The sequence below is a fragment of the Otolemur garnettii genome, unplaced genomic scaffold (genome assembly GCF_000181295.1).
Source record: "Otolemur garnettii isolate 467f Iridium unplaced genomic scaffold, OtoGar3 scaffold00011, whole genome shotgun sequence".
NCBI classification, from domain to species: domain Eukaryota; kingdom Metazoa; phylum Chordata; class Mammalia; order Primates; family Galagidae; genus Otolemur; species Otolemur garnettii.
The window spans coordinates 24,745,487-24,759,476 of NW_003852406.1; the positions used below are offsets into that span (position 1 = coordinate 24,745,487).

Consider the following 13,990-nt stretch of genomic DNA (forward strand, 5'->3'; position numbering starts at 1 on the left):
GAGCTATAGGCGCCGAGCCAACAACTGTCTCTTTAAAAAAAAAAAAAACCAAACAAACAGGTGATTTACAACCAGACAACTTCCCTTGAGTGAGTAGCAAGATACGGGTAATAATAATAGCATCTAAAATATTTATTGAGTGCTTACTATTCGCCAGGCACTATTCTAGTCTCACAGCTCTTTTTCTGCTATGTATTTTGCAGATTAGTAACCTGAGTTATGGAGAGGTCAAAGAATTTACCTTCAATTCTTGGCTAGTGAGTTGTGAAGTCAGTATTAAAATCTGGGCTTTCCCACCTCAGAGCCCCATCATGATATTCTCTTTCTATTTCCTTTCCAAAGGAGGCATTCTTATGCAAGGCCTCTGAGGAAAGGGGGGTGCATCCTGTTTTTGAGAAAATAGAAGAATATAGATGGGACAGGAGTGTACTACAAGTGATATGGGACAGGGTAGTGTCTTGTGGAAGGAAAGAAGTTGCATGTAAAGGTCTAGAGTTGAATGAGTTCAGATTGTACAAAACTGTCCTCATTTAATAGACTTTAATGAGCACCTGTAGTCCCAGCTACTCAGAAAGCTGAGGCAAGAGAATCACTTAAGCCCAAGAGTTTGAGGTTGCTGTGAGCTGTGATGGTACAGCACTCTACTGAGAGCAACACAGGGGAACTCTGTCTCAAAAAAAAAAAAAAAAAGAAACTTTAATGAGGTTGAACTTTGTGCATATTCAATATATAGTTCTTCCTGGCTTTGTCTGTGGTTATTCTTTATTTCCCACTGCTTCAATGTCATTTCCTTATAAAGCCCTCAGTGGAGTATTTACCACAGAACCAATGAAGCTTAAGCTTCTGATGGTTTCTAACTTTCGTGGGCTCCTGTGAGTGCTAGAATTTTTCGGGAATTATGGAATGTTATAAGTGGGCAAAGGACACCAGAATACAATCAGTAAGCATTTCTGGTAGATTGCCAAGAACTCTTTTAAAAGAAGGATCAAAATTATATAACTTCAGATATTATTTGTATCCATTCCTTAACATTCCTGTCAACCATAACTGTCTCATTTCACACATTGATTTGGATGGGGCTATGAAGGAAGGTGGTTGAGAATTGCTGTTTTGAGACCTAATATCAGAGTCAGAAGTCTCTGAAATAAGCCTAAATTTGACAATAGTTGATAAGTCAAGCATTAAGCTATAATAAAAACTGGGTAGAAATAAATTATTTAAAATATAAGAGGCTGAACATGGTGGCTCATACCTATAATCCTAGCACTCTGGGAGGCTGAGGTAGGAGGATTGCTTGAGCTGGAGAGTTTGAGACCAGCCTGACCCAGAACAAGACCCTTCTCCCCGCTCCCCCCTAGTAAAAATAGAAAAATTAACCAGGTGTAGTGGCAGGCACCTGTAGTCCTAGCTACTCAGGAGGCTAAGGCAGGAGGATCACTTGAACCCAGGTGTCTGAGGTTGCTGTGAGCTATGATGACGCCACCATACTCTACCCAGAAATAAGTAAATAAAAATAAAATGTAAGAAACATGGAGAAAATGTCTACCAAAACAAAACTATAGAAACTTTGAAAATTATTGTTTTGATGAGGACAATTATATTTGTTTGTCTTCTGTGTTCATTTCAACATATTCAAGTTAGGGCAGTTTTTGTAGCTGTAGCATAAACAGTTTCTGAAATTATATTTTATAAATATGGAAAATACTCTTGGGTGAAAACTTTCTAATAAACTTTTTATTCTTGGTTTCAGGCGCCTCATCACAGATTCAAAAGTTAAATTAAAGTATCAGCATTTAATAACAAATAGTTTTGTAGAGGTAAGTGATTTAAGTTTTCCTTCTTTTAATAAAAGGAATTGTGTTTATTAATAGAAATTTTTTAAAAAATATATAATCTGTTAACCTTAAGAAACACCTTTCCCATATTTATGAAGCTTACCAAAACACTTTTATCCTCAAAGGAACATGACAAACCAATAAATAATCTCTTTATAACTGTTGAGTTTTGATAGTGAAATTATTTTTCCAGTATTCTTTCTTTATTTCTCTTTATCCCTAGCAGAGAATTGCATATTACTAGTCACATCATGTTAAATTAATCATGGTTGGGTTTCTAACCCTGCTGTTTCTCTGCTTGTCTTAGGTTTCAATTATTAGTAAATTTTGTTAAAAAATAAATTTTGTTAATATAGTTTATTAAAACCTGTCTGTGCTCATTTGTTCAGTGGCTGCTTTTGTACTGCAGTGGCAAGTATAACTGTTATGGCACACAAAACCATAAACATTTTTGTTCTGGCTCTTTACAGATTTGCCAACTTCCATGTAACAGCATCAGTACAACTTGGTATTTTAATTCTAGAAAATAATTTTTTTTCTGTTGGAGATTAATTTAGAACACAGCACATTTTAGAATATTATTTTAAAATGGTCAGTGGACTTCTGAATTCTAGTGTAAAGTGTTACTTGAGCGTTGCTTTGTTCCATAACAAAAGTTATATTTCTGGTCAGGTGCAGTGACCCACACCTGTTATCCCAGCACTTTGGGAGGCTATGGCAAGAGGATTGTTTGAGTCCAGCCATAGTGAGACCCTGTCTCTACAAAAATAGGAAAAAACTAGCAGATGTAGTGACATACACCAGTGGTGCCAGCTACTCAAGAGGCTGACATGGGAGGATTGCCTGAGCCTAGAAGTTTAAAGTTACAGTGTACTATGATCATGCCCCTGCACTCCAGCCTGAGTGACAGAGCAATAAGATTCTGTCTCTTTGAAAAAAAAGTTCTATTTCCTTTTGAGGAACTAAATTGCAGTTTGCCTAAGGTTTAGGACCTATCTTTTCCTCTTAGAAGAGTTTTTTATCATCAAAGGGAGAAATTGCATATAAATCCTTCAGTTTATTAACTATTTTGTATCATCTGAACACCTTCTCTGAGTAAGAGCATATCTGGTTTTCTTGCATCTTAGGAAAATTACCCTGAAATAGATCCTTAAATAAATTGATGCTTTTTAATGAGCGCATACTGAGTAGTTATTTTAAAGTTTTCCAGTGGGAGTTTGAAGATAGAATAAGGGACAGTTCATATATTTTATAAATCAGATTTTGAGGGATAAATAATTGTAGAAAGACAGTATATCCAAAGCATTGTAATAGAAGAGTACAGCAGGTTTTTATTTATTTTACTTTTTGGAGACAGAGTTTCAGTTTGTCGCCCTCAGTAGAGTGCTATGAAATCACAGCTCACAGCAACTTCAAACTCTTGGACTCAAGTGATTCTCTTGCTTCAGCCTCTGAGTAGCCTGGACTACAGGTGCCCACCACAACGCGTGGCTATTTTTAGAGATGAGGTCTCACTCTGGCTCAGGCTGGTCTTGAACCTGTGAGCTCAGGCAGTCTACCCACCTCGGCCTCCGAGACTGCTAGGCCTGAGCCACTGTGCCTGGCCCTAAAGTAGGTTTTTGTATCCTTGTGTCATCGTTGCACTTTTGCTGCTTGCACTAGGGAAGCAATATAAATAATTGCTTGAGATGGGTAGCACCTATGATTTAAGGAGTGGGGCACCGGCCCCATATACCAGAGGTGGCGGGTTCAAACCCAGCCCCAGCCAAAAACTGCAAAAAAATAAAAAATAATTGCTTGAGGTTCTAGGAAATCTTTCATTATGACTTAATTTGTTAGCATTTTACTGTTTTCAAACTTATATTTCAGTGCAATCGGCTATTAAAATGGTGTCCTGCCCCAGATTGTCACCATGTTGTCAAAGTTCAATATCCTGATGCTAAGCCTGTTCGCTGCAAATGTGGGCGCCAATTCTGGTAAGTAGACACTTTCCTAAACTGGAATAGCCTTCTGTTTATTCTTGGCAACAAAATAGTAGAAAAAAATATTTATCTCAGGGAGGGAGAAGGCCATGTTAAGATAGTGTATGATTTCCTTGAAGTGGATGAAAAAGTCATATCTTAAATAATTTTTCTTCTTTTTTTTTTTTTTGATGTTCTAACTAATGGGGGGGAAATGCTGCTATAATCATGTCTTCTTGTATGTCCCACTGTAACTTACATGGGAGCAAAGTTGTAGATCTGGGATTATAAATTTTCCTGTACTCTGTCAAATTTCAGTCTTTTGGAAAAGTAATGTGCGTGTAAATTTTGTTGATTGGATATGATTTTTAACTAAGAATTTTCTTTGACTTTTCTGGGCTGAGCTTTCTTCATAACTTGGGCTTTTGGAGTTTTATAGCGTACTCTTCAGCCTTCGAATTGTAGATTTGATTTACCGGGAAATTTCCATTGCCACATGTTAGGGAGTGTCTCAGTCAATTCAGACTGCTCTAACAGGCTTTCTCATTTTTCCCCAGTACGGAAAGGCTGAGAATTTTCTAAATTTTTAAGTTCTGATTCCCCTTTGTTAACAGTTTATCTTTAAATCATTTCTCTTCTGCATTTTTCTGTAACTACTCAGGAGATGCCAAGCTTTGTCTTCAGCACTTTACTTAGAAATTTCCTCAGTCATAATTTCATTGCTCACATATTCTGTCATCCAAGAAACAATAGGACACAACACAGTTCAGCCCACTTCTTTGGCAGTTTACAGCAATGATAGCCTTTCCTTCAGTTTCCAGTAGCATGTTCTTCTTTTTCAGCTGAGACCTCAACATAGTGGACTTTACTGTCCATATTTCTACCAACATTCTGTTCACAGCCGCTTAGTTTTCTCTGAGATGATTGAGGCTTTCTCTACTTCTCTCTTCTGAACCCTCCCATAGTCACCCATAAGTTTGTGATGATCCAGGCTTTTTCTAGCATGCACCTCTAAACCGTTTCAGACTTTATCCATTAACTGGTTCTAAATTAGCGTTCACATTTTAGGTTTTATTATAAGAGCACACTTACTTTTTACTACCAGGTTTCTGTCTTTATTCCATTTATTTATTTCTCAGAGTTCTGAAAGCTTTGAAGTCCCAAGGTCAAGACTAGTAGGTTTGTTGTCAGGCCTTCAGGCCTTTTTCTGATTCATATATGGGCTTGTAGCTATGTCCTCACTTGGTGGAAGAGCAAGACAGTTTTCTGGGGACCTCCTTTATAAGAGCACTCTGCCTCCATGACTTAAATCACTTCCCCAAATCCTCATCTCTTACAGTACCATCACATTCTTGTTTAGGTTTTAACATATACATTTTGGGGGGCACACACATTCAGACCATGCTACAATTTAAGATAAGCTGCTTTTTCTTTGAGCATCATTAGAAGTGAAGAAGCCAGTCAAGCCAAGGGACTCTACAGCTAACAAATAGATATTTTATTGATATTTTATATCTTTCTTTCTCTAAACTTCTATAGCAGCAGTTCTCAACCTGTGGGTCGCGACCCACAGGAACTGTATTAAAGGGCCATCGCATTAGGAAGGTGGAGAACCACTAATCTATAGAATTAGACTTAAACATCATTACTAATAAATATTTCCAAAAAGAGCAGGTAAAATTAGAGATTGAATATATGTATTTTAATACAGGCTGTTTTGATAAAGAGTAAGTACATTATTGTTTCATAGTTGGCCCTGTAAAGAGAAGGTAGATTCTGATTTCATACCTACTTTCAAATGAATTTTTAGTGTGAAACATCTCAAACATAAAGTATAGAGAATAACAACAATGAATACTTAGCCACAACCCAGCTTAATCAAAATAAGTATTTTGTTTTTGTTAAGAAAAAAAATACAACACATACATTTTAAGCTCCTTGGTTCCCTGCTCCATTCCACTCTCCGTATCACCAGGATAATAGGTAACCATTATCAGGACTTAATTTAGATCATTTAGTACTTTGTTCTTCTCGTTAGCAAAGGATTTTTTTGCTTTCTAAATTACTTGATTAGCTAATAAACCATTTATGGTTATTTCTCCTAAGCATTCATGTTTATTCTGTCTTTTTATTGTTTCAGATTAATTTGAGGGTACAAAGAATTAGGTTACAATGTTTGCATTTGTTAGAGTCCCTCTTAGAGTTGTGTCCCATCCCATCATGTTTATTCTTAATATATACCCTTTTTATATGCATATACCATGAACCTAGAAAAACAGGAATGCATTATGATTAGTATATTATATAGTCTTTTTTTTTGTTGTTTGTTTTTTGAGACAGAGCCTTACTATGTTGCCCTTGGTAGAGTGCTGTGGCGTCACAGCTCATAGCAACCTCAAACTCTTGGGCTTTAGCGATTCTTTCGCCTCAGCTTCCCAAGTAGCTGGAACTACAGGCACCTGCCACAATGCCTGGCTATTTTTTGTAGCTGTTGTCATTGTTTAGCTGGTCTAGCTGGGCTCGAAACTGCCAATCTCGGTGTATGTGTCTGTGCTATAGGCACTGAGCCTATTGTATAGACTTTTTTTTCATACCTTGCTCAGTTCGATTTCTCATTGTAGGGCTGAGGTTCATTTAAATTATGTAGTGATGTGACCTTTTTCTTCTTATATATCGTTTATTGTGTATTAGTACTAAATTATATAATTAACTATAAAGTCAGACTTTATCGGAGGTGTTAAAATTGTGCACTGATGAACGATGGGTTAAAAGTTTTGAATACGGTATGAAACAACACTCTAGTAGTAATTATTATGAAATTGTTATAAAAGCATATCTTCATGCTTATGGTAAGTCTTGATTTCAGGCGTATTTAGTACCTACTAGATACTAATTCTTAAACTAAATTCTAGATAATTATCAAATAAGACATGGTTCCTGCCCCTGTACTTGCCAGTCACTAGAAACTGGTGACAATACTATGAAACTGTAAAGCATAAAATGGTTGCTTGTTTATTTACGTACAGTAGGTAGGACTTAATTTAACTCTTTGTGTCATTTAACAGCTTTAACTGTGGAGAAAATTGGCATGATCCTGTTAAATGTAAGGTAAGTTTGTCTGGCATTTTAATTTTTAAGTAATGTAATGGAACACGTCTAACATGACTGAAAGTCATAGCTGATTTTGTTCTCTGTCCAGAGTAGATAGAAGACTTTTCATTTCACATGATTATTGCAGATATTCAGAGGTTATTCCTTAGGATAAGTAAAGTCCACTCCTGATTATTATTAGATAACAATGACATCTTTCCATCAGGCTTTATCCTTAGGGGAATGACACACCTTTTAGCTGGACTTCTATTCAGTCTTTCAGGGTTTCTTACTCAGTTTCCACCAGAGAAAATCCTCCTTTGGTTGATTTTATGTATACTTGATATTATAGCTGCAGGATTTCCGTGGTTCAAGAGGAGGCAAGCCTAGTGATAATCTTTTTTTTTTTTTTTTTTTTTTGAGACAGACTCTCACTCTGTTCCCTTGGGTAGAGTTCTGTGGCATCACAGCTCACAGAAACCTCAAACTCACGGGCTTACAGTGATTTCTCTTGCCTCCGCCTCCCAGTAGCTGGGACTACAGGTGCCTGCCATAACGCCAGCTATTTTTTGGTTGCAGTTGTCATTGTTGTTTAGCAGGACCAGGCTGGGTTAGAACCCGCCAGCCTTGGTGTATGTGGCCGGTACCCTACCCACTGAGCTCCAGGTTCTGCCTCCAGTGATAATCTTGTTCATTGGTTTTTTACATTGAAGTTTGTAGTGAAATATGGAAGTAATTTGCTATTTTAAAGTCTTTTGTTATGTACTAAAAGTTGGTTTTTTCAAACAGTGGTTAAAGAAGTGGATTAAAAAGTGTGACGATGACAGTGAAACTTCCAATTGGATTGCAGCCAACACAAAGGTTGGTGTTTTCCCTTAGTAACTCTTAATAGTGAACTGGTAAGGATAAGGACATCAGCATTAGTAAAAGCAGTAAGTTTACCTAGTTAGAGGCCTTGTTTCACTTTCTTCTCCATTCTCCCCCCCCCAAATCCTTGATTGCTAATTTTCCTTTATTTTAGTATTTGAGTTTATATTAGCATATTGATTACAGTACTGTAGTATGCTCTGCTTTAGGTCTCTTCTGTTGGAAGAGCCTTAGTTTCCTATAGATGTAAAAGTTGGTATAATTGTTCAAGTCAGGAAGTTGTGCCTGGCTGCTTTTTAGTACCCAACTATATTACAGAGTTTACTCTGTCTAGCTTGGTTGCCTTAAACTCCCAGAGTTTTACTTTTTAGGAGTCATTTTTTAGAGGCAGGATTCTAGCAGAGTTCACAGAATAACTGTTAATTTTTTTATTACATAAGTGAATTATGCTTAACAAAAGTTTCTTTAAATCTTCTTCGTGTTAAACTCCTAAAATATGATTTAAGAGACTTGACTGGGATATTTGGAGTATTTTTTGGTTTTTGTTTTCATTTTTAATTGCATTAAATACATTGCTCATGATAGTTGTCTCTTTATGACGATGAACTGCTTCCTAAACCCTAGACAGATCTCTTACAAATGCGTGTAACCTTGAGCACCCTTCTTCACTGAGTAATAAGCACACATTTGAATTCCAACTGTGTACCTAGCCAGTTTCTTAATAGAAAATTGTATAAATGTCAGTTCTGTAAGTGACTTTGGTACTAAATGATAGGATGATTCATAGACAATTCCTTTTTAGGTTTCACATGCAAACTCTATTCTGTAAAGAATGCTGAGTTGTTTTACCAATAGTAGTTACAGTGTTAATGTGCTCCCTTATTCATAGGACATCATGCCTAAATGATATAAGCGAATATACAATTTTAAGTATAGATCTTATGTACTTATATTTAAATCTTTAATATATATTTCTATCTCCCCGAAAGTATTAGCAATGAAACAGTGAATCTTTTTATATAAAACAGATGCCCAAATCCTTAAGGAATACATGGTAGAAATAAATATTTTTGTGCTCTCTAAAACCATCATAATATGCAGGACTCATGTCACTCAAGAAAACCTTAGTAAATATACTGTAATATCAGAAAGTGGTAAACTAATTTATACCTTTTATATGAAAACTATAACCAAATAGCCTAAGAATATGGGGAGGGGGGAGGGAGAAGGGAGGGGGTTTGGAGGGATCACTTCTGAGGTTTATCTTATAGGGGTACAAGTGAATCTAAGAGTAAAATGTGAACGTTTTAAAACAATAACTGAGAAAATGACATGAAGGCTGTGTTGACCAGTTTGATGGAAGTAGTTCGGATTGCATGTGAAAACCCCACACTGTACCCCAGAAGTGCATTAATGTACATAGTTACCATTCAATTAAAAAAAAAGAAGAAGAAAGTGGTTATTACTTTTGTTATATTCTTAAAAATTCCTAGCCAAGCATTTCTTTTTGAAAATTGGATTTTTTCCCACCAGAAGTGTTCTTTAAAGACCCAGGATCCTTTAATGTCCTAAAAAAACAAGTATTTAGGATAGGCAATTACATTTTCACTAAGTAGTTTGATGCTTTCTACATCTGGAGAATCTCCAAATACTTTAAGCTCTGAGGATGATTAAAATAGGGAACACAGGCTTGGATGTGTTTGGCTTTGTTTAGATGATAGATTACCAAGTAAAAATGGAAATTTGTAATATCAAATTTAGTTGCTTGATAGTTTTGAGATAAAACTGAAGAGTTTTCCTCTAAAGAGGTTTTAGAAACTTTATAATTATTATTAGCTCCTTAAATTTACATTTTGTTGAACATTTTGAGGGCTTACTACTATTTGGTTAATTGTAACCAAGAAATATAGAAAGAAACATTTATATGCCTGAAATGTGCCTTTTTGGGAAAATGTAAAATTTCTTCTGTGGGTGATTTCTTTAAAAACTTTGATTCAAATATATACTAAAAAATTGCCATGTTGGCTTGTTTGAAATTACTATAGTTTATGGGCAATGCAATCATCTTCACAAAGAAAGCCAAATTATGCAAATAATAATATAATAGGTGATGTTCCCTCCTTGTGAGGGTTACAGACATCAACACAATTACAGCAAATATAGTAAAAATAGAAGACTTTTTATCTTATTTATAGTTTAATAAAAAACAGGGTTGATTTTCTAGATTTTTTTTTTCAGAAGCAAAAACCAGTAGGCCTACAAGGCAGTAACTTGGGCTTGTCTAGCAACCAAGAAAATGGATTTGGAAAAACAATCTAACATGATCTTTGTAGCATGGTTGTTAATGATCCACAGTGTAAATAAAAATTTTAAATGTGGGTATTTTGGCAGGCAAAAGTTGGGAAATTTAATACCCATAAAACAAATGTACCAATCAAAGCCCAATTTCCTACTTGCCTGGCTTTTGAGGCCAGATTGCTTCACTTTGGATCCTTACTCTACCATCTACTATCTATGTGTACTTGGTCTAGTTTCTTTACTATTTTTCTCTCCTTTATTCATCTGACAAATAGGAATAGCACCACTGTAAGAATTATGAGTTGATACATATAAAACACTAAGAACAGTGCATAGGATATAGGAAGTACTCAATACATTTCTAGATAACACTAACAGGTATATTTATATGAACAAAAAACTCCCATAAAATTATTATTACTGTGCATGTGATTAAAAGTACTGAAAATGTTTTTGCCCCTCAACCCCGCTTCTAAAAAATTCTAGCTGGGCACTGTAGCATATACCTGTAGTTCCAAATGTCAGGAGACTGAAGTGGGAGAATCATTTGAGTCTAGGAGCTCAAGGATATGGTGCCTTGTACTGGGCATGTGAATAGCCACTGCATTCTAGCCTGGCATAATAAGATTTAACACTAAACTTAAAAGAAATTCTCAAATTGTTGTATCTTAAAAAATTCTCAAATTCTTGTTGTATAGCTGATATATTAATGATACCAGCTCTTTCTCCCTGCCCCCCCTCGAGACAGGATCTCTTTCTTTAACCCAGGCTGGAGTACAGTGGTGCGATCAAAGCTCACTGTAGCCTCAAACTCCTAGGCTTAAAGAATCCTCCACCTCAGCCTTCTGAGTAGCTAGGACTATAGATGTGTGTGCCACCACACCCAGCTAAGTTTATTTTTTGTAGAGATTATGTTGCTTAGGCTGATCTCAAGCAATCAATCCCCTCATCTTGACCTCACAAAATTCAAGGTTTACAGACATGAGCCTCCTATTGAACGATTGACACTGTTCTAAGTGCTTTACATATATTAACCACAATAAACATGATATTTAAAAATAAACTGAATTTGAAATTGGCTTCTCCTCAATGATAGTAATACAACCTAATGTAGCATTGACACCAACTTTATAGTTTCTCTTCATAGGAATGTCCCAAATGCCATGTCACAATTGAGAAGGATGGCGGTTGTAATCACATGGTCTGTCGTAACCAGAACTGTAAAGCAGAGTTTTGCTGGGTGTGTCTTGGCCCTTGGGAACCACATGGATCTGCCTGGTAGGTGTGGAAATGAAGAGAGAAGAGTATGTTCACATAGTATGTGATATGTGCCACGAATTTTGAATAAAATTTCTACCTTACAGGGGTTATCATCTAACTTGTGAGCTGAATAAATAAATATGGTATGTTATCAGTGTTGTAAGACAAGTATATGCAAGATATCCACAAAGAGATTAGTTAGGCATAGTTCACAGAGGAAGTAACAATTGAGATGAACTTTAAGAAAGAGCAAGAGTTCATTAGTTTAAAAAAAAGTAGTAGTAGGAAATGGAAAATAGTTGTGGCATGAATAAAGTAGAATAAAATGAAAAAGTACATGACTTTTCCAGAGAAGACTTACATTTTTAATTATGTCTCTTTAAACAGAAGTTAAAAATTAAAAGGCTATTGGCAAAACCTAAACAGTAGGATGTGTTTTATTTATTCCACACATCATTAAACAGAAAATACCACATTTTAAAAATTGGAAATTGCCCAACAGAATCCCTACGTTTAGCTTCTCTTCGAAACTTAGGAACAGGCTTACATTTCTGTTCAGTGGCAATTACTTATAACTGAGTAAGAGTCCTTTATGGGGCCTTTACTTTTCCACTTTGATATGTTTTCCCAAGACTGAAGCTTAATATCATTTGCAGGTAATCACATGGCACCATTGTTTTTTATTTGATGGTGATAGATAACTTTGTTCCATGCATATTTCTTACTAGTTTGGAAAAAATGCAAGTTAGACTGAGGATGCTGTAATGGTAGCTATGGCATTCCCTGATAAAAGCAAACATTTCTGAATGTTACAATATGCAGATAGGACTAATGATAGGACTTCATTAATTTGTGTTATGTGCGTGTCCTCTATTGGCATTTGAGTTTGTGGCCCTTGGTTAGTTGTGAGGATTACAAAAGTAGAATAGGGCCTAAAGCAGTTTGTCTATTATTGCAAAGATTTTAACTGGGAATGACTCAATTAGAGGTATAATTTAGATGACAAGGTTCTATATTACGTGCTTTCCACACGTTCTAGCCACTTTGTAGAGAGTTTCTGGGAGGAAAGAGATTACAGGTTTAAGACAAGGTGAAGAAGATCTGAACTATAATGGCAAGTCTTCCCTTTTAGTTTTGTTGGAACTTTCATTAGTTGTGTTAATTAAAGTAATAATAAGAGGGGTTACTTCACTGAAATTCTGAGCCAGGTAAAAACTGATTAAGTGGAAGTAAAGAAATGGTGCCATTGTCAGAGCCAAGGAAGGATATTTGTGGTTTAGCTAGATACGTCTTCTAGATTTTAAGAAAGCAAACTGAAGGGTTAGTGTGTTCCCAGAAATTAAACTTACTCTATGCTTTTTAAACATACATATGTTTGTGTAATGACTATTACAGCTCAGATTTTAAATGAGCTGTATTTAAACCTAAACAGGGTACAAAACAAATGTTGGGTCCAGAAGAATGATGAATAGCTTGGACCAGGGGTGTCAGAAGTATTTGTTGCCTATGTCCCGCCTTTACACATGCTGACATTGCAAGTGAATCATGCTGTGCTCTCCTATTTACTTCCAAAAATGCCTCAGAATCCTCAAAATAGCATTCTAAGTAGCATATTATCAGTCATCTGAGTTAGAAGTAAAGATGAATCCTAAATATTTTCCTTCCTGGTCTTAAAATCCTTTAATAATGTTGGTAGGGTAAAGCCCAGAACGAAATAAGGCTTCTAAATATGTTAAAAAACATATCAGAAGGAAAGTTTTTAAGGATATATCAGATAGGAAGAAGTGAGATTAATAGTTGACAAGTAAAGGTTAAGGGAAAAAATCTTTGTGTTAGGCTGAATAGAATATTGTTGCCAAGAAAGGGTTATAATCTAGGGTGACCAGACGTCCTGCTTTTTAACAATTTGTCCCAGGTCCCACTGTGTTTTAAAAAAGTCCCAATTTTTGGAAAGAAGGCACGAACAGGCAGGAGAACAGAAAGGGAATATACGGTTTTCAGCTGCCATGTGGCTATTTCGCCAGAATATGAGTTTTATGTTATTTTTGTTAATCTTATAATGTTAAACTGTAATAATAACAAATAATTGTTGAGAAGTGATTATCGAGAACTGCTTATCAAAGTTTGCATTGTTGTCAGGCCCTGCCCTGCCCCATCCCCTGCCCCGCGCCCGCCCCGTGCCCCCCCCATGTTGTCCCGCTTTACAAATGTTAAAATCTGGTCACCCTATTATAATCCCAGCTGAGGGGAAATTAATAAAAAATCTTTGACCCAAGCAAATTGTTACCTGGGTTACTTAAAAATGAGATTGGTGAGCCACTTTTGGTTATTTCTGAATAATTACGGAAAATAGAGAACTATCAAAGACTTAGAAGCATAAAATGTAATCCTAGACTTCCAAAATTTGTGATTGATTCCACAAACTATATATGAACCTTATAACTTAATTTTTCTCTCAAGTGAAATTCCAGAATCAAATGGGATCACTAGAATGATAGATCGGAGGATGTTTTCTAGATTTCAGCAAGGTATTTCAGTGTAGACTAAGAAGTTTGTAGTCAGGTCAGCTCCTATAGCTCAACCTGCTAAGGCGCCAGCCACGTACACCTAAGGTGGCGGGTTCGAATCCCCAGCCTGGACCCGCCAAACAACAATGATGGCTGCAACCAAAAAATAGCC

The 13,990-nt window shown here is 36.1% G+C and overlaps 1 protein-coding gene across 3 annotated transcripts in view; it reads left to right on the forward strand.

The window, feature by feature from the left end:
- ARIH1 (ariadne RBR E3 ubiquitin protein ligase 1) overlaps positions 1 to 13,990 on the forward strand; it is a 123,271-nt gene that overhangs the window by 89,666 nt on the left and 19,615 nt on the right. For all 3 annotated transcript variants that reach the window (XM_003784484.3, XM_023509978.1, XM_023509979.1), the window contains 5 exons: positions 1,751 to 1,817; positions 3,705 to 3,811; positions 6,862 to 6,904; positions 7,676 to 7,747; positions 11,199 to 11,329. In XM_003784484.3, the coding sequence (XP_003784532.1) occupies positions 1,751 to 1,817; positions 3,705 to 3,811; positions 6,862 to 6,904; positions 7,676 to 7,747; positions 11,199 to 11,329 (420 nt within the window). The remainder of the gene's footprint in view (positions 1 to 1,750; positions 1,818 to 3,704; positions 3,812 to 6,861; positions 6,905 to 7,675; positions 7,748 to 11,198; positions 11,330 to 13,990) is intronic.